General features: G+C 36.1%; 2 protein-coding genes across 3 annotated transcripts in view; one reads left to right on the top strand and one right to left on the bottom strand.

The window, feature by feature from the left end:
* The window catches only part of LOC121734699 (neuroglobin-like), a 114689-nt gene that overhangs the window by 39690 nt on the left and 53398 nt on the right, over positions 1-21601 (top strand). The window lies entirely within an intron of this gene.
* On the bottom strand, positions 16133-17628 carry LOC121734702. The gene is made up of 2 exons (XM_042125302.1): positions 17520-17628; positions 16133-16583 (listed from the first exon to the last, which is right to left on the bottom strand). Exons 1-2 carry the CDS (start codon positions 17619-17621, stop codon positions 16227-16229), a joined length of 459 nt encoding a protein of 152 aa, XP_041981236.1. The 5' UTR covers positions 17622-17628; the 3' UTR covers positions 16133-16226.

The following is a 21601-nucleotide window of genomic DNA, read 5'->3' as shown; positions in this document are numbered from 1 at the left end:
CCGTATAATATACATTTGATAATGAATTTCGTCATCGTTTTTAACGAAAGATACTTGGTCTAAGGGGGCAGAATTGGGACTTATCCAATACTAGATGACGCCGGTCGCGCGGGAACCGCACATTTTCCCGGGAAAAAAGTATCCTATGTCCTTTCCTGGGACTCAAAGTAACTCCATACCCAATTTCAGCAAAATTGGTTCAGCGGTTTGGGCTTGAAGAGGTAACAGACAGACAGACAGATAGACAGACAGACATACTTCGCATTTATAATATTAGTATGGATTAATTAAGCTTTGATTCACTCCGAATTGATAGCGATATCTAACAACAAAATTTGGAGTTTTGACCGATAATAATTACATTTATATTATTACATTCCAGCGCTGGAATACTACTGAAATAAAGGGAAATTCAGTGCATTCCAGTACCCGTTAAAATTATTCCAGTAGCAATCCAGTATCAGCGTTGGCGATGGATAGGATTACTGGATTTAATAATAACGTAAATCGGCCAATTTGCATTTAGCTTTTTTCGATTTCGATACCAGAATCGAGGTACATCATCGCATCACTTGGGAGAAATCAAATTTTATTGAGGAAAACGAACGAAAAATGTACCTTCCGATATTCAATTTATTGACGTAACAAAGAGAAGGACTAATACAATCAGAATACAAAATTTTAATTTCTACCGATCATAATATTTTTTGTATTAGTAGATATTAATGGGCGAAAAAATAAAAAACGCATGAAAAAAATATATATTAACTAAATGACGCCAGCAACTACGTTGCGCCCAAACATACATTTTGTCACGAGAGAACAACGCATTTTCCGGCATAAAAAGTATCCTACGTCCTTTTCCGGGACTCAAAGTATCTCCATACCAAAATTCCGCAAAATCGGTTCAGCGGTTTGAGTGTGAAGAGGTAACAGACTGTCAGACACACCACATTTACAGTACTAGTAAGGATTATAAGTAAGGATTTCGAAACTTATAATAATAATTATAAGTTTCGAAACTTAAATATTTTTCAAATATTCAAGTCCCAGTTGAAATTATATTAATACAATAACAGGTCGGCGTTATTACTTCAAAGTTTTCAAAGTTACGTTAAAAATGTTAAGTCGCCCCTTGAATATTTCAGGGGAATTTAATTTTCCTTCGAAAAATTTTCGGGTCTCATCTATATAATTAGGTTTAAGATGTTCTCGAATTGTTTTTGAAATTACTTTTTTGTTATTTTATCTTTTGGAACTTAAATATTGAGGCATACTGGTGACTTTTCGATTATATAACGTCGTTTATAATAAAAGTACCTAACACCTTCACTTCGAATTCAAAACTGAAGAGACGCAAATAACGTTTCGCAAGTAAATAAGACTAACTCCCGCATTCACAGTCGAATATTAATTACTTACCTAAAATTAAACGAAGATTTATTATACGTGGGAGAGCCATGCTTCGGCACGAATGGGCCGGCTCGACCGGATAAATACCACGTTCTCACAGAAAACCGGCGTGAAACAGCGCTTGCGCTGTGTTTCGCCGAGTGAGTGAGTTTACCAGAGGCCCAATCCCCTAACCCCTACCCTATTCCCTTCCCTACCCTCAACTATTCCCTTCCCTTCCCTACCCTCCCCTATTACCCTATTCCCTCTTAAAAGGCCGGCAACGCACTTGCAGCTCTTCTGATGCTGCGAGTGTCCATGGGCGACGGAAGTTGCTTTCCATCAGGTGACCCGTTTGCTCGTTTGCCCCCTTATTTCATAAAAAAAAAAAGAAGATGTTGACATAAGCTCCATACATTATCTGTTATATTCTCTATTAAAATTCTGTTAACTTTTATTCATAGTTATTATTATAGTTATAAAACACACAATTATACACATTCCATAAACAAGACTCTTCACATAAATACCCAATCCTAAAAACATAAAAAGCATTTTGATCAAAGAGGTTCTGGAGCGCTTTTCTTTAAAAAGTGATTTACCACTAAAAGCTAGCAAATACTTTCCCTCAGATCCTGGGATTGAAAACTTCACGTACACCGTACACGTAAATAATAAATAGTAAATAAAAATACTAAAAGAGAGTAAATAAAGGAACATAAAAGGAAAACCAATTTGACGCGTTTCAAAATTTCCTTTGACCGAATACAAAACGGTTTTTGTGTCGTAGATAGCTTAAAAACGAAACTGTTTCTCGAATTTAAAACATAGCTCTACTTAAAAAATAGGTTAAAGTAATTTACTAACAAATACTAACTCTTAATTATTATTATTGTATACTAACCAAGCTACTAACACATCTGTTGTTATTTTTTATTTTTTTGTTTTGTAAGTGTAACTGTTAGGCTACATTATGGGCTATTTGGTCTGAAATAAAGATAAATTATTATTATTATTATTAAAAGGTAAATTGACACAAAGACGTGAACTATTGGATTTAGAAAATAGCATTACCAAGTTACGATGACTACTAGATATGATCCTCGCGACATTCTCCACAGAAAGTTGTTTTTTCATTCCTTGGTTATATTACGTGGGAGAGCCATGCTTCGGCACGAATGGGCCGGCTCGACGGGATAAATTCCACGTTTTCACAGAAAACCGGCGTGAAACAGCGCTTGCGCTGTGTTTCGCCGAGTGAGTGAGTTGACCGGAGGCCCAATCCCCTACCCTATTCCCTTTTCTACCCTCCCCTATTCCCTTCCCTTCCCTACCCTCCCCTATTACCCTATTCCCTCTTAAAAGGCCGGCAACGCACATGCAGCTCTTTTGATGCTGCGAGTGTCCATGGGCGACGGAAGTTGCTTTCCATCAGGTGACCCGTTTGCTCGTTTGCCCCCCTTATTTCATAAAAAAAAAACATCAAAATCGATTGAGCGGTTTGAATTGAGTGTGAAGAGTGAGTCATTCAAAGACATTTAGTTAATGAATAAAGAAAGGTTTTCAAATATTTACTAAGCCACCAAGTTCGGGAACAAACCCGGTGAGAAGAACCGGCGTAAACAACTCGCACGAGTCTATCTTTTAGCAAAAAAGTTTTGCGTTTGACCTACCTATGTTTATGTTTACCAAATTAGGCTTAAGTCCTTGAATACTAAGTCCTGTTCCATGTTCCTGTATAATATGTTGTTTACGTGTTCCACTTACATATCACACAAGTCACTCTATTTAATTTATTATACCTTTTTATCGTTAGGTAATAAATTACTTTTATTACTCCTATTTTCGGCTATTTTTGTATCAGACACTATTATTTTCCGTTTCTTTGAAGGATTGAAAAGGGTTCCTTGAAAGAAATGACGTCACACATACTTCCACATTCAGAGCTGGACATAATATTATTATGCTTATAGTATTTTATTACTTACTTCACTTTAATTAAATAAGGAGTTTAACAAAAAAGTTTGTTAAAATATTTATCAAATTACAGTAGAGTCTCTTATAGTGATGATTAAAAAATTATAAGCAAAAAACTTTTTGAAAAAAAGCTTTTATTTAAGCTCTAAAAAGAAGAAAATAATTGAGTTCCACTTAAAAATTCTAACTATTAAGTTATAACCTCAATATATTATACAATTTGCATTATTATAAAAGCTAGTCGCGAGACTTAACAATCTGTCAATATTTAATTAAGTACTTCAATAAAATAAAACATTTCTTAAGTCTGCTTGATTGTAGTTTGTATTGTTTCAAGAATTTTTTGTTAAAATCTGATTAACTTAATTTAAGTCTTTAAGAAATCGTATTTAGTTGTATGACTAAAAAATTAAATATCACTTAACAAAAATGACCGGATTCAACCAGGCATTTTCTAATGCCTGACTGGTTTTGACTTGACATAACAAGACACGACACGACACGACACAACACGACACGACACGACATGAAACGACACGACACGTCACGTCACGACAGGACACGACATGACTTTTCAATTTACTCTCAATGAGCCTTTTTGTTTGATACCCATATTGCAGAAGTGCTTTAAAAATAACTATATTCCCCTATCTTGGATGAGCCGCCATATTGGATGTAGAATGACATTACATTCGTTTCCGAGTTACTCTCAATGAGCCCTTTCATTTGATACCCATTTTGCAGAAGTGTATTAAAAATAACTATATTCCCTTATCTTGAATGAGACGCCATATTGGATGTAGAATGACATTTCATTCGTTTCCGAATTACTTTCAATGAACCCTTTCACTTGATACCCATATAGCAGAAGTGCATTAAAAATAACTATACCTCTATCTTGGATTAGCCGCCATATTGGATGTAGTATGACATTACATTCGTTTTCGAGTTACTGTCCAAAAGCCCTTTCATTTAATATCCATAATATAACTATTTCGACATCTTGGATGGTCGGCCATATTGGATTTAAAGTGATGTCACATACAATATCATGCATTGTCATCCAAACTAAACATGCATGCAAAATTTCAGCTCGATCGGTTAAATATATCTACTTCAAAATTGAGTTCCAAAATTTCACCCGAACATACATACTTACATACATACAGAGCAAGTTAAATAAAAGCTTTTAAATAGTCTGAGTGACCGTATTCCTTTTCAATATCTTTACGATTGTATATTACGTATAATCTTGGTTAATTTACAACATTATTTCAATTGTATTTGATATATTGTTGAATAATCCAGATCAGTATAATCCTATTTTGCAATCGCTGTAAACCCCATACATTACAATATGGCAACTATTGCATTAGCGTTGCGGAAATAATGGATCACCAAAACTAAAATACCTGTGCCGTAGTCCATACTAGTATTATTAATGCGAAAGTGTGTCTGTCCGTCTGTTACCTTTACTCTCAGGTCGCTGAACTAATTTTGAAAGGTTATAAAATACGTTGAGCTCAGTGATAGGACAGTAGACATATTATTATAGGATAGTTTTAATTGCAAACTATAAGAATTTCTGTGCAAACAAAGTTGCGGACATTTTTGTGTCTGTCTGTTACCTCTTCACACCACTGAACCGATTTGCTGAAATTTGGTAGATACTTTGTGTCCTGGGTACTGGGCATAGGATACTTTTTATTCCAGTCAAGTACTATATTATGACGTAGAGAGTTGAACGTACATTGCATGTTCATAATAATGGTAATATGTGAGTAAATACCCATGAAATTTACATAATAATCTACTGTAGGTTACCACCGCGCCCTCATCTTTGGTTCATTATTTGCATAAAGAAGATTATGGTCCATTAAGTCTTGTGCATTAAACATTTTAATGCTTCATACGTTTGGGAGAGCTAAGCATTAAGAGTACCTAGTTTTTAGCATAAAGTTAATATACCTAGCGGAATAGAGGAACAAAGGCCTGAGCAAAAGAGATATCACTATCAGTAACACTGCTTGGTAAAAAGAGACGTGTGATATAAGACAGCAGCACTCTGTTTTTGACGTCCAGTCGGCACGTGCCGCACGTTGACAATTTAATCTCATAGAAATCATGTTCAATCATGCTTGTGTAAGTGTATACGTACACATATTTTTACACACAGATGATATGAAACCAATTTTGGTTTGGTTTGACAGCTCGAGATTGTTGCTCTATTCCGCTAGGTATATTTACTTTATGGTTTTTAACTTTATGGTTTTTAGTAAAAATTTGCAAACGATCTAACACATGTTCATGTTCTTTTTGTCAAGCTTCTTCAAAGCTGCTGAAACGATTTCGTTGAAATTTTATGTTTTGATTCAGTGGGTCTAAGAATCGGCCAACATATCTTATTTTTCGTCCTCGAAATAACGTTGTAGAACTGTGCGCAAACCTGTAACCATACTAGGAAACCGTTTTGAGACTCAAACAATCGAACGAGAATGCCGCGTCCGGCGTCCTGCTCTAAGAACGTCAATTTACGTTTGTCAGAGTAGCTGGACGCGGCATTCTCGTTCGATTGTTTGAGTCTCAAAATGGTTTAATGGTACGGCCCCTGGATTGCGTTATCGAAAATGTTTTGAAACTTGGACGTTCTGGAAAGAAAATCTTATAAGAATTTACAACCTCTAAACTGATATCTTTCCGCTTGTTCGAAAGACCTTCCTTTGAGACTCTTAAATATATTCCACTAACCTTAACGTATCTGGCAAAATAACGTTTGCCGGATCACCTAGTAATATTATTCTTATATTATATTGGTATAATAAAGCGTAGAATATTGCATGCATTATTAATTTAGCAATAACCGTCTTCTTAGATCGTTTCGTTTTCTGAAGTGGTGATAAAACTGAGGGTTATATTTTATTCTACAAGGACTGATCAAATATGCAAAGAAACAACAACATAATTTTCATCATCATCAGGTGATGATGATGAAAATTATGTTGTTGTTTCTTCGTTTTGTTACACCCCATAGGTATGGGGTGTAACAAAACGAAGTGATTATACCTTAGGGTGTGTATGAGTCTTCTGTAAAGAGTTCACTGTGAAAGCAGCAGCGTTGAAAGAACAATAATTGTCATTTGTGATTTGTGGGCAAGCACCCTACCGTCATGAATGGGCCCATACAAAAGTTCCGCACTTTTGTTAGATCCTGTATAACTAGCTATTCGTGCCGAGGTGAATCATAGGTTCTCTGGAATCTGCTAAATAGGTAACTTAGCCGATCGCTGATTAGAGTTGAGTGTTAATCAAAAGGTAATTAATCATTAAAACTCTCTGAGAGCGTTCACAATATTCAATAAAAAATTCACTTAAAAAACTTTGTGACGACTGGTGTAAAAACTGGAATACCCGATATGTTTCGGCAGGTACAGATGGACCCCGCGGGAATACAACTTAACATTCCAACCAAAGGGAATATTCAACGATTTCGTTAAAGTTTTCGTATTGAAAATCTTTTTGTATTTTCAGCAGTAATAGTACAATAGTCCAGAGGATTGAACTGGATAATACGTATGGGATTAATTTGCGGGGTTTTCCATGTTTTCCTTCACCATAAGTGAAATGTTTTTGTATGCATTTTTCATCGAATCTGCAACCTTTCGGATGAAAATATCCAATCCACTAGACCACGGACGCTCTTTAGAATACACACCTTGAAAAGTTTTTCTTTAGAATAAATTTTCTTTAATATGCGAATACCGTAAACAAAAGTTTGTTTTTCCTCGAGGAAGAATAACCGCAGAACCATTAGAGCATAATTAGGCTTCTATGTGATAACGATATAATAATATTATTATATAGATAGCATAGATACCAACCACAACCACTCCAATTCAGTTTATATCAGATAAAATTGCCGGTTGATTGCTGCTCGTGAAAACAAAAATATTGTGACAGTCACAATAGTTGCAGAGTATTAGGTTTTTCCGCGACAAATGTTTCGACTACGCCTTTAATAGAAATCAGATACACATTTCGTTGCTGACTATAATAAATACCGGGCCTTTTGCATCTGTTGTGGATGATTTAAATACTGTATTTTCAGAGCGAAGTAACCACTCCTTAAATACGCTTCAAAATATACATGCACAGTGCCTGGGACAATATTTAGGACCAACGCTAAAACACGCGCGGGCGCACGCTCGCGCGTGTATAAATGAAAAATAGTATGAGCAGCGTCGTCGCGTCGCGTTGCACGCGCCTGCGCTGCCCAATAGCCATACTATTTTTACCGCCTTCCAAAAAGGAGGAGCTTATACGTTCGGCTGTACATGTATCTTTTTTTTTTGTATGTTCAACGATAACTCAGCCGTTTGTGATCCGATTTTCAAAATTCTTTTTGTGTTGTATAGGGAAAAATGGTGATCTGATGATGGATCCTGGAGGAATCGAGGGGACTCCTTAAAATTTGTATGGAAACATATAGTGATTTCAATTTTTTCTGAAGCATTCGACGTAAATGCTACCTAAAAGTAAGATTTCGTACCAGGTTATACCCTGGAATATCTCAACTATTTCTGTACATACTACAGTCTTCATTACTTTCAAGTCGGTACCAGTCCCAAAAGCTCCAGATATTCTGACATTGACTGAACTCACGATAAAATTAGCTGGTACCGACTTCAAATAATGAAGACTGTAGTAAGTACAGAAATAGTTGAGATTTAGACGAATTCTGAAAAAGGCACTATTATAGAGTAAGAGTTATTTAATACTTTATAGTTCATATTACCTATTATTGTTTTTACCTAGGAAGTGGGTTTTAATTTTTTGTTAAAAATAATAATAGAACATTTTATTTAACTTGTATGTTTGTAAGTATGTATGTTGGGGTGGAATTTTGGAACTCAATTTTGAAGTAGATATTTCATTTAAGTATACACACGCGAGTGTGCACCCCGCGCGAGTTTTAGCGTTGGCCCTTAAAATATGTCCGTATGGTTGCCCAAGCACATACGGTATTCTCGCAACATAGTCGGCCTAGTCCAGAGGAAAGAACTAGTCAATACGACGAACTATGTTCGGGTTTCCTCACGATGTTTTCCTTCACTCTTTGAGCGTCCGTATTATGTACTTGAGATCTGAATATGCCTCAAGTGCCCGATAGACGTACGAAGTTAAGAGGAGTCCACACCGCCGTTTTTCCATACAAACGTTGTCCCCTGTTTCCTCCCTGGATAATGCCGATAGAGTTATGATTTTTTTCCTGAATATTTATGGCCACTATTAGCCCCTATGTTTTCTTTTTTTCATAATTTTATTATTAAAAAAGATAAGAACGTCGAAAAACCCAAAAAAATGGCCAGATTTTCCTCTGTGTTCAAACACACAGAAAACAAAACTGGCTAAAAAAGTAAAACATAGGAACACAGCTCAAGCCTTGCTTTAATTCTTAATGAAAAAATACTTAAATCGGTTAAGTTTTGGAGAAGGAATCAGCGGACAACGAATCGAAGATTTTCTGTTCTTTTATTAGAACTTTTGTCGTGTTGTCTCTATTGCGCTCTGCGGTGGGAGACTTGAGATTGGTGAGACAGCAATACATTTTCAAATACCTATTTTCAATTTCTCTCGCCCCTGGTGTATCCTCTTAAAGTACGCGGGTTTTAAGTTCGAGAACTTACTCGGCTCGCGTCGGTGATACACGATAATCGTTCACACTGGATTACCATGCCCCCAGGCTCGCGGCTCGCGGCCCGTGGCTCGCGGCACTTCGCACGTCTGTCACCCCCTTCATTGGTACACGCCTCCACACTCTACGAGTGTGAACTGCGAACCAAAGATCTACCCATTAGGCCACGGACGCTTTTTGCTTTGCTGTCTTTATCTAGCTAGGTAACCGTAACTAGCAATATTGCCTTCGATAGTTGCATCAGCGAGGTCAGAAACCATAAACTTATGAGATTTGATAGAGCGTCGCCTACGTCAAGCCACTAAGCGATGTGTACATTCCCTTACAGTCTGACACCTCCGCTGTCGTTATCGATTCCAATTTGACTAAGTGCCCTACATTCGACGATAAGTCTCACTTCAGTCGGATTTGTAATTCATATCTGTGGCCGCTCTGGAGCCCGCATAATGAACTGGCCTAATATTCCGTGGAAATTCGCCGCTGAACTAAGCGAAAACTAGTTTTGCAGAAAAATATTGTTATAAAGAGGTTACGTTTTTAATCCAGAGGCGGTAGCACCTTGGGAGGATATTTTCGTGGGTCCCGAATAACTATAAGTACATAATATTACATTTTGAAGGGGGCATGACTGAAATTGGGTTAACCGAATAATAATTCTGGCAATAGCAAGAATGTGCTACAGTGTTTCTAGATTTTAATCACAATACTATACACAGCAGTAACTCAGCTTTCTTGAATTTGAATTAAGGTCCGCACATTCATCAGCACGCACGCGCTGAACGCGTCTCATTTTAGAATTCATTGTATGAAATGATGTGAAACATCGCACATTCGTCCGCACCGTATGCGCCGCATTTCGTGTACAATGCGGTGCGTTCGACGTGTACGGCGTGGACAAAATATTATGTGCGATCAGCTTTAGTGCAATACACAGACAAGTTTTACGCACTGTGCACTGGCAGCGCGGCGTTAAGTACCCTGCTCTTGAATTGATCTGAAATGACGCTAATGTGTGCGTGCGTGGCATATTGGCGGTCGTATGAAGTTGCTCTACTGTATATTGTACTGTATGTGCGCACGGAATTACATAAACCACATTTTCCGCCATTGTTGTGCTAAATGTTTTGAAAGTGTTCATAAAAGATAACGGTTATGTTCATTTCTGTGAGTCATACCCTATGCAATATATGCTCTTAAGACGATTATATTATTAATACTAGATGACGCCCGCAACTCCGTTGCGCCAAAATCCGTTTATCGCGCGAGTACCGTACATTTTTCATAGATAAAAAGTATCCTATGTCCTTTCCCGGGCTCAAAGTATATTCATTGGTATAGCGGTTAAAGAGTGAAGAGGTAACAGACAGACAGACAGAAAGACACACTTTCACATTTATAATATTAAGTATGGACGAGACATTCCGCGCGGCTTCGCCTGCGTACAACTGGAAATAGAAAGTGTACATTTTTCAAAAAAGGAACCTAATTTCCTCCTCGTGGTCTACTCTATATCTGTTCCAAATTGTTACAAATTCGGTCTATGTGTTTGCGTTCAAAGAAACAAAATCTTCAGCTTTATCTTAATAAGCAAAGATAACTAGTTGCATACATTAGCATACGCCGTATGGTAAGACGCTTACTGGATCGGCAAACTTTATTTTGCCATTCGGTTTAGGAATATTCCTCAAAGAAAAATCTTTCATCCAAGCAAGGAGATATCATTTCAGAACTTGTAACGATACCTTTCATAACTTTTAGATGAAATCAAGACTCTTAATTTCTATAATTTTCAACTACTTATTACATTATAATTTATAATATTTCAAAAGAGAGTTGAGTTAAGGGAGGTATTTAAAACTTCTCGTTCCAAATTTCAAATTATTCCATAGAGCTCTTTTTGATCAGATTAAAACTAAGGGCCTGTTTCACCACTTCCTGATAAGGCTATCCACCAATTAACTTGACAGATCAAGTATGGAGAATCTGTCAAAAAGTTGTAAATAGCCTATTAGGCACTTTATCAGGAAGTGGTGAAACAGGCCCTTAGTCTTTCGTTTATAAATTACAGTTTAGGCACTGGATTTCTGAATAGTTACTAAGTTTAAGCTTCATCGTCAATTTCTCACGTCTTTTACTATTACCACAGTGGGATATGTGATATTGCTATACTGTGCTATTACCACCATTTGTTTTCTTCAATATATTTTAATCTACACTACCATTATAAAGAGGAAAGATTTGATTGTTTGTTTGTCTTGAATAGGCTCCGAAACTACTGGACCGATTTGAAAGATTCTTTTACCATTGGAATCCTACATTAATTCTGCTGAACATAGGCTAAATTTTATTTTGGAAAAAAATAGGGTTCCGTAAGATATTTGGGATTTTCGGACGCAAGGTGTAAAAAATCAACCAGAAATGTTACTTTTTTCGCGTACGCTGCCTAAACTATAAAAGATAGAAGTGATAGAACCATAAAATGTTCTAAGTAATTGTCGATCTTTTAAATATCTACAAAAAAGTCCGCGACACACTATACCTATCTATGTTGAGTGAGGCACAATAACAATTTTTTTATTAAAAAATCTTGAAATGTTTTTGGACTACATTTAAATGCCTTTATTTTACTCATGGCATTATTTCTTATCAAAATAAATTATTTCATTACTAAGTACAGTTAATGTAGATAATATTTGGTCTTTGAATGATTAAAATTGGACGTTTGGTTTTAATGTTATGGCGAAATTAAAATATTACGATTTCTGCTGCACGTTGCGAATTGGGCGTCGTCAAGGCGCGCCACGCGGGTGTGCTCGCCCGGAGAGTCCACGTAAATATTAATTATTATTACCTCGATCATGGGAATCGCAGACACAATTGATTTATAATATAATAGTTATGCGACAGCCGGGTGCCGCTTCATTGATGGGATAATATTATAGTGCTTCATTAATTCATTACGTTTATTGTAAACCATTTTTATGTTCTGCTTAACATAAAGATTGACTAAGAAATAAAGATTGAAAAAAAATTATTTAAAAATCAATGTCCACCCGTGCGAAGCCGGGGCGGGCCGCTAGTAATAAAATAATTTTATTTTTAATCAATCTTTTAGAAAACACCTTTAATCAACATTTAATTGACAAAAAATTATGTCGTGACAATCTCAGAAACTTATTCGATTTTAATTGGACCTCTCAATAACAGAAGTTGGCACAAACGAGGTAATAGAAAATCTCCCCCACCCTTCCCCCACTCTCCCCCCTTTTATCCCCACGATGGGGTAAATCCTGTAATGGGGGCTCGTGTACAAAATAATTAGTTGTTGTTTGTGTAAATGTAATAATGTAAACAGTATAAATTATATTCACAAATATAATTAATATATAATATCATTTGCTTTATTATATTAACATGAAAATTTTCTTTTATCAGAAAAAGGACTTATTCTATTTTATTGCTTGTAAATTGTAATATAATGTGTACTTTTAATTCTTCTATATTTCTATTTGAGTATAAAACTTTTTTGTATTGTAAACTTTCTGTACTCTACATTTTCTAGTTTCCTACATTTTCAAAGGCTCTAAGCACGTACAACTTTTAATAGGGTAGGGACAAAGTGTACAATCTTGTAAAAAAATTCTACTGGGTTGCTATTTCAGATATTATATCCATACTAATATAATACATGAGAAAGTGTGGTATGTAGATACTTTGAGTTCCGAGAAAGGACATAGAACACTTTTTATCCCGGATAAATGTACGGTCCACGTGCGATAAACGTGTTTTGGCGCAACACCCAAAGGTGCGTCCACATTTGTATCATTTGCACGATCAGATCTCCGATCAGATCTCCGTCGCGTATCATCGAAGCGTATCAAAATGATACGCGTATCATGATACGCCCCGATCGCTATTAACCGCGTATCTGATACGTGTCGTATCAAATACGCGCATGATCGGCAGAATGATCTAATAGGCGTCCACACTATGATGCGCATACTTGATACGGCGCAATGATTGCGACGGAGATCTGATCGGAGATCTAATCGCGCAAATGATACAAATGTGGACGCACCCTAAGGCTATGTCCACATCTGTATCATGATCGCGTATCAGATCTCCGTCGCGCCGCGTAGCTTCGAAGCGTATCATGATCGCTAGAAATGTACACGATGATCGCGATCATTTTGCATCCACACTAGCGATCATGATACGTTTCGATCCTGCGCGACGGAGATAATACGCGATCATGATAAAGATGTGGACAAAGCCTTACGGGTGTCTTCTAGTATAATATGTCTACTATAATATAAAATTGTATAAAATATAAGAAACAGTCAAAACTCTGACACGTAATCCTCGACGTTATATTTAGCGCATCTATAAATGTATATTTAAGAGGATTCCACACCGCTATTTTTCCCATACAAACGCTGTCCCCTGTTTCCTCCCTGGATAATGCTAGTAGAGTTATAATTTTTTTCTTGAATATCTACGGCCACTAATACAATGTCCCTATGTTTTCCTTTTTTTCATAATTTAATTATTAAATAAGATATGAACGTTCAAAAACCCAAAAAAATGGCCAGATTTTCCACTGTGTTCAAACGTCCAGAAAACAGATTTGGATAGATTATACAAAAAAAGCAAAACATAGGAACACAGCTCAAGCCTTTTTTTAATCTTTAATGAAAAAAGTACTTAAATCGGTTAAGTTTTGGAGAAGGAATCAGGGGACAACGAATCGTTGATTTTCTGGATTTTCTGCAGTTGTCTCTATCGCGTTCTGCGGTATAGGCTTGAGGTAAGGGAGACAGCTATAGATATTACACGTACTTTTTTTTCATTTCTCTAGCTGCTGTGGTATCCTCTTAATCTCGTCTCGCCCACAAATATAAAATTCCAGCTCACTTTACGACGACACTGCTATGACATTAAGTTTTTATTACACTAGGTTTTGAAATATAAAATTCTGTCTATGAGCTGTAAAATAGGGCGTATTTTTTAACCTCAAGAAGTCACATCTTCATTACATAAAATTTGCAATGTCGTTGGCATAATGGCGTTTGTTCGGCATACAATTTTCCGACGTCCTTTTCCAAACCGCCAAATTAGCTTATTTAGCTATCTGAAATTTATTTATTTATAGCTAATTTATCTAAATCGGTTCAATATTATGGTAATTGGTATGTGTGGTAGCGTAAAAAAGTCACATACAGACAAACTCACTTTCACTGTACTTACAAATCTTAAATACAGCCGTTACATACGGCATACCAAATTTCTTTTTGTAAATATTTATTTGTCTTTTTTTTTGCCGACTTAGGACAAAAAAAACTCTGCATATAGTGTTACCATGTATGACATATTACATTCGTTTTTTTTTATTTTTATATAATCATCGTGTGCCCCTCTTTGTATCGTGTAACGTGTTTTGCAAAACATAAGATTCAATATGGCACACGTGTTGTTTACACCTGTTCGTTCTCAATACGTAATTTTCCCGAAATTTCCATAATCAGGATTCAAAGAGACTACGTGTCAAAAGCTTAATACCATTAAATGTGACGAAAAAGGAAAGTAATTTTCCCGAAAAAATGGAAATATTATGTTAAAGGGTATTTAAATTCCTCATGATCTTTACTACCTTACAATAAATAAAAAAAATTGAACGATAAATCTACTTTTTCAGCGTGAAACAAGAGAAAAATATATTTTTTAAAGGTAATAAATATTTTTCGAATTCCACCAAATTTTTAACAAATCGGCCCAGACCGGTTAGGTTAAATTGTGGAATAGGTTCTAAAAGTAATGGTTCTTTTGGAGCCTCTTCAACATAAACTAAAAAAAATCCTTTTATATAATATTCGCATTTAACTGTTTTAAAGTAAAGTCTGACAACTCTGCTTATATTTTCTTTTAATATTCGATTTTCGTACATAATATATACGTGATACCGTCTGTACGTCTGTATATGACGTAACACGCCGAGTATACTTTCCCGTCGTCGCGCGTCGGCGCGGCAATTCGTTGCGATATTATTGTGGCTACAAATAACGCGCGTCTGGTGGTTCTCGTCCAGTTAGCGTGGACGCCCACTTCACTAACGCTGCGGTAACACAATGGCTAAAATTCATTAAGTTATAAGTACTAAGTACTAAGTACTCAATGCTAAAATTTAAATAACTTGTCACTAAGATAGACAGACACATCTTTAAAGAACACATTATTGTACAGAGATTATTTAATTATTGCACAGTTGACAGTTACTAAGTAGATTATTTTGTCTCTTCATTCTTTTATTAATAATTAATTATATTAAATTAGGTTCAAAACTACAAAATGGTGACACCATTAACTAAGTAAAACATTAGAGATGTCAGATACTACATGTTTTCCTCAAACATCGCTTTCAATTTGGAATTCAACTCTACGAGCTATTTTAGGTCTGCTTACCAACATTTATAAGCGCCATCACTAACACAACTCACAGACGCAGCGGCCGTCAGACAGTAAGCAGACATCCTAACGCAACAATAAACATGGCTGCTGTTTACGATATCGTTGAAAGCTGTAATTGCCTACTTTTTCGGAGCTATTTGTATAGGATGAATCAGCTGTAGCGAATTAAAGAAAGATAAAATTGTAAAGTTGCTTAAGAGGTCTCCCTTATGGTTCTATGTCTTATTTTGCTATGCATATACAGCATGTTTTTTTTTATGAAATAAGGGGGCAAACGAGCAAACGGGTCACCTGATGGAAAGCAACATCCGTCGCCCATGGACACTCGCAGCATCAGAAGAGCTGCAAGTGCGTTGCCGGCCTTTTAAGAGGGAATAGGGTAATAGGGGAGGGAAGGGAAGGGAATAGGGTAGGGGATTGGGCCTCCGGTAAACTCACTCACTCGGCGAAACACAGCGCAAGCGCTGTTTCACGCCGGTTTTCTGTGAGAACGTGGTAGTTTTATTTAATATTTCTACAGGCGTATAAGTGTCTTAACATTAGTAGGCCGAATTTACGCGGCGTAAATTCCGCATGATTACGTCCGCAATGTCAAACGAATAATCATGGTCAGATGGTAATGGGAAGGGCTGTGTCGATTGTATGGTATAATATGGGTTCGGTGATGGTTGATGAGTGATGAATGGTGATATCGATGAATTTATGTATCTTCCGATTCCGCTCTTTCTTCCTTAACAGGCACAATTTCTTGGAACACTAACATATCAATATTATGCATCAATATAATTCTACGGTCTTCATCGATTTTTTTTAATTTTTCCGCTAGTAGTTGTGCGTATAAGTCGCACTCGTCGACCTTCTCAGGTTTGATTGCTTTAGCAGCAGCAGCTCTTTCTTCAATAATAAAAGAAAAGGCTTCGTCCATTAGCTTCTTCGCCTGTAGTATGTCTTCTATACTGCCCTGTTGCCGCCTCTTCTTTGACGCAAAGTCTAAAGATTGGCTTTTTCTACTGCCACTAGTATATTCATCTGCAAAATAAGAGTTTTCGACTGGTTCCTGAAATAATAAAATGAAATAAAGTAAATAAATAATAATTCAGTGCATTTTTCGTTCTAGTTTTTTTTTTTGGTTTATATTATCATGTTCATGTTCCTTGATTTATATTATCATGTTTTTCAAAATTTATGCCAAGTGTTATTACATAAATTACTAATCAATAATTATTGTAGCTATCTTGTTTTGTTTCGTCTTTTAGTGGTAATTTTTTCAATTCAATACAGTTTGTTTTTCTGTCATTATTTAATTTTTCCTCCATTTTGTTCTCTAATATTACTCTTTGTCAATTTTGGCTTGGTTTTTTAAGAATACAATTTTTTCCCTTAGAAGTGCATTTTCTTCACACAGGAACGCAATCTTTGTATTTAAGTTGCTCGCCGATCCCCTTAGCTCTTGCAAGGTGGCCAAGATAGTTTTCGTTTGATCAGCATGGGCATCTGTGAATGTTTTGAGTGAGCTGTCAATTTGTTCCTTGAGCCCTTTTTTATCTCCTCGATAAGAGATAAATCTGCACCATAATATTATTATGTTTATACTATATATCGAGCGTAGTTGCCAGTCTTCCTGGGTGTAAGCAGGGGAACAATAATAATGATGATTATCGCTGTCTCACTAGGCACCGTATTGTCCTTATGGTATGATAGGGATGGCAATTATAACAATATCACACTGTCCCTGTTTCGCACGTGCAGAGAGGGGTGGCGGCCTTGGATCACAACTCGGCACTCGCATTCACTGAGTGTTTCGTCCGTTCACTTTTTAATATACACTTTGATTCTAATAATTGATTTGCTTTAAGTCACACATTTGTATCCCGGGGTTTTTTTTTTAATTTTCATTTAAATCTATAAGCAAGCGACACACGTCTGTTCCATAGCACGGTCGGGAAGAAAGAGCAAAAAGGTATATTAATTTGAAAAATAAAAAATTACCTACCTCAGTATTCATTGTAGAAGAGCACTCGTAAATCGGCGCCAGAAAACGATGCATAGCAGAAAATGCAAACCAATTAGTTTTGTAAGATTCCTCGGATCCCATTCCAGATTTTTTAATGTTTTTAATTTTATTTAAAAATTTTAAAAATTGAACAGCGATGTGTGGTCGCACAGGACGAATTGTTAGCGCGCTAAAACGCTTTGATGTACCGCCACCCGCTCGATAACGAAGACGCAGCCCGAATGTTCCCGACGATAGCCGATAACGACGGCCGGTCATATTTGCGTGTATCGTCTCATAGCACGAGGCTCTGTCGTGACGATAGACGCTGGTGCGGCCAGCGGGGCTAAAATGGTCGCTTTGGAGAATCATGATATGAATGAATCATAATTATAGTTGCAAAACTTCTGAAAAATTCCGAATAATTCCGGAATACTTCTGGGAAAGTTTCTTTAAATTTGAATTATTCAAAATGAATTTAATAAAAAAAATAATATGAATTTTTATTTATGCTGAAAAATCGTATTTTCATCAATCATCGATCGCCGCCGCGCATAGAGCGTCACCCGCCGGCCGCTATCACCGCTTCGCACGCGCCGACTGCCACGGCGAAATATTCGACGGAAATATTCGATTGCGGGGTACGAATCTTTCCGCGGGGTGAGGGAAAACTTCTCCGGGGAGCATCTCCCTTCCGCACCGCCGTCGTCCGCTCGTACGGGCGAGCGAGTCGTGCGAGCGGGCGACGGCGGCGCGGAAGGAAGATGCTCCCCGGAGAAGTTTTCCTTCACCCCGCGGAAAGATTCGTACCCCGCAATCGAATGTTTCCGTCGAATATTTCGCCGGAATAATTCAATGGAAATATACGTGTTTGTTTGTGGTTTGTGGTGGTTGAGTGAATTATTTGTTCAGTGGCACATTACGTACTTAAGTAAAATATAAATTGTTTATCTATACCTACTTCTAGGTTTAATATTATAAATGCGAAAGTGCGTCTGTTTGCCTGTCTGTCTGTTACCTCTTCACGCTCGAACCGCTGAACCGATTTTGCTGAAAATTGACATGGAAATACTTTGAGTTCCGAGAAAGGACATAGGATAGTTTTTATCCCGGAAAAATGTACGGTTCCGGCGCGATAAACGAATTTTGGCGCAACGGAGTTGCGGGCGTCATTTAGTTTTATTATAAATTAGTAATGGCCAATGGGATTGATTAATCTATACTTACCTACTTATTACTTACTTATATTCATACTATCCATACTAATATATCCTATTGTAAGTAAATTAGAATAAAAACCATAAAAAATAAACGAACTCATATGATTAGGTATTATCAAAGAAAAGTAATAATCTGTTACCAGCCGCTATTTATCGCTAGTAATGATAATAAGCCAAAAAAGCCGTTTCTCGCCGCTTGGCTAATAAAGTTAGTAACCGGCATCCCATATTCTTAGATACACAACTAAAGATAAATAGTTTACAATTTCCAAGCGCAATTTTCCTCGTTTTTTTTGACAGTTGAAATATTCCCAAAGTTTCGGAATATTTCGGAATACTTCCGAAGTATTCGACGGGAATAATTCGGAATCTTTCCCGCCAGCATCAATAATCATAATATGATTCATTTTTTAAAATCGCAAATTGCAACTCTGCTTGCAATTCATGTCTAGTAATTCGTACTGATTTGACATTTGTCAGCTTGACAGTTTTGACAATTCATTAACTACTATATATATATAGTACATATATATATATATATATATATATATATATATATATATATATATATATATATATATATATATATATATATATATATATATATATATATATATATATATATATATATATATATAAGAGCTCCCACACCGGTTCGTTGTCCTAACCAAACTTGGAAATAACATGTTTCCAACGCGGGAATCGAACCCACAACCTCCGAGTCAAGAGCCGCGCTCTGTACCACTAGACCACGGAGGCGTTATATATATATATATAACGCCTCCGTGTATATATATATATATATATATATATATATATATAATATGCTACACAGTTATAGACACGTTCGCTTCGGTGATTTCAAAATAAAAGGTTTTCATCACTATTGATTGACATTTCAATGCTTTGTCTACAAACACCATTTGTCCGATGTTTTATCGAGAAAATCCATTTTGAAAAATATTTTAGCTGTTTTTGCTTTATTGCCTATTCTGGACCTATGCATATTATATTATTTTTATGACAATTACTGTACTTATCGGGTTATGTATCAAAAGAGTTTTGTTCAGTTTTTCCGCTATAAAACTGAAAAACTTTTATTTAGACTTTACTAAGAATAATAATATGTACCTTCATCTCAGCAGTTCGCAGACGTACCTACAAACTTTTGCATTAATTATTGAACAAAATAATTAGTATGGATGTAACGAATTATTCTCATGGTGCCAGACGAATTTTACAGATTTCTGTTAACGCTTTCACAAAACAACTTTGAGTTCAAATTTGAAATTCTGGAAGCAAATAGGATTCAATATACTTTACTAATGTTCCCCATACTTAAAGGTATAACCGTCATAAGACCACAGTTGGGTCCATAAAGTACAATTGAAATTCTACCCTGGGTCCATTATGACCCTCATAAACCCGGGTTTGGGTACATAATGTGGACGATACACTGTATTATGGGTTTAGGCTTAACATGCGCGGTTCCACCGGGAGTGGCAGGAAATATGACCGCCCCAAAATGTAGGTATAATTACTTTGTAAAGTATTTATCTCGACATAGATTTTTTGCCTATTACAAGATGACGCCCGCAACTCCAATATATATATATATATACTAGATGTCCCGCGCGGCTTCGCCCGCGTAAATTAGAAATTTTACAGAATCCGTAGGTACATTTTCCCATAAAAAATATATCCCCCGTTTTTCCCACATTTTCCTGAGTTTCTTCTGTCGTATTAGTCTTAGAGTAATAATATAATATAACCTTCTCGATAAATGATGAGTCTTACTCGATAAATGATCTATCTAACACTGAGATAAGTTTTTAAATCGGACCTGTAGTTTCTGACATTGACGCGTTCAAGCAAACATACTCTTCAGGTTTATAATATTAGGTAGATATAGATTTTTTTTAATTATCGCTTGACAAACTCGAGTCTCGATCTAAAAGACTATGAAATGGTATAATATGGTAGTGATGATGATGATGATGATGAAGAATGTAATTTGCATAGTAGCATATGCTTTCTGTTCTTAAAACAACGCCGAAACTCCCAAACTTGTATCTATAAAGAATCAGGAATTCTCTCAGCACCTTCCGAACCACGGTATACCAGGTATATCTCGGTGCAAAATTTTACTTGTTGGTAGCATATGCTTAGAATACTTCTCACGAAACCGAAGTCACCATATGTTTCCCTATAAGTTTTGAGGAGTTCCCTCGATTACTTATGGATCCTTCATCAGATCACCACTTTTCTGAATATAATACCAAATTGGGATGATACCCTATATACCAAAAGAAAAATTTTGAAAATCGGTTAACAAACGGCGGAGTAATCGTTGAATATAAGAAAACGAACATAACACCTCCCCCATTTTGAAAGTCGGTTAAAATTGTAGCCTATGTGTTATTTATTTAATATTTTAATCAGCACATGAATTGAATAACAAAATTTTTTTCAAATTAATCGTAGCACCATCTGTCAGGACAAACTAAAATTGAAATAGAATAATATTGAATGCGATGATAGCGCCGTCCGCCGGATCTAATGTAAAACATTCCAAAATCAACAACTCCTTATAAATAAGAAATTAATTGAAAAAACATTTTCCAGTAGACCAAACTGTAAATCTAAACCATTCTCGAATCTCCACGAACACACACAAAAAATTTCATCAAAATTGGTCCAGTCGTTTAGGAGGAGTTCAGTCACATACACACGCACACAAGAAATATATATATTAAGATATATATATATATATATATATATATATATATATATATATATATATATATATATATATATATATATATATATATATATATATATATATATATATATATATATATA

Source organism: Aricia agestis, chromosome 16 (genome assembly GCF_905147365.1).
Source record: "Aricia agestis chromosome 16, ilAriAges1.1, whole genome shotgun sequence".
In the NCBI taxonomy this organism is placed as follows: Eukaryota; Metazoa; Arthropoda; class Insecta; order Lepidoptera; family Lycaenidae; genus Aricia; species Aricia agestis.
Note: the sequence above shows the minus strand (reverse complement) of the source record. Positions and strands in the feature narration are given on the sequence as shown.

What these genes read in the sequence shown, in the direction of transcription:
- LOC121734702 (XM_042125302.1), bottom strand. Translation starts at nt 17,621, where the DNA reads ATGGGATCCGAGGAATCTTACAAAACTAATTGGTTTGCATTTTCTGCT. An exon ending in CTTCTACAATGAATACTGAG is followed by an intron (nt 16,584 to 17,519) that starts GTAGGTAATTTT and finishes TTATTATTTCAG; the next exon opens with GAACCAGTCGAAAACTCTTA.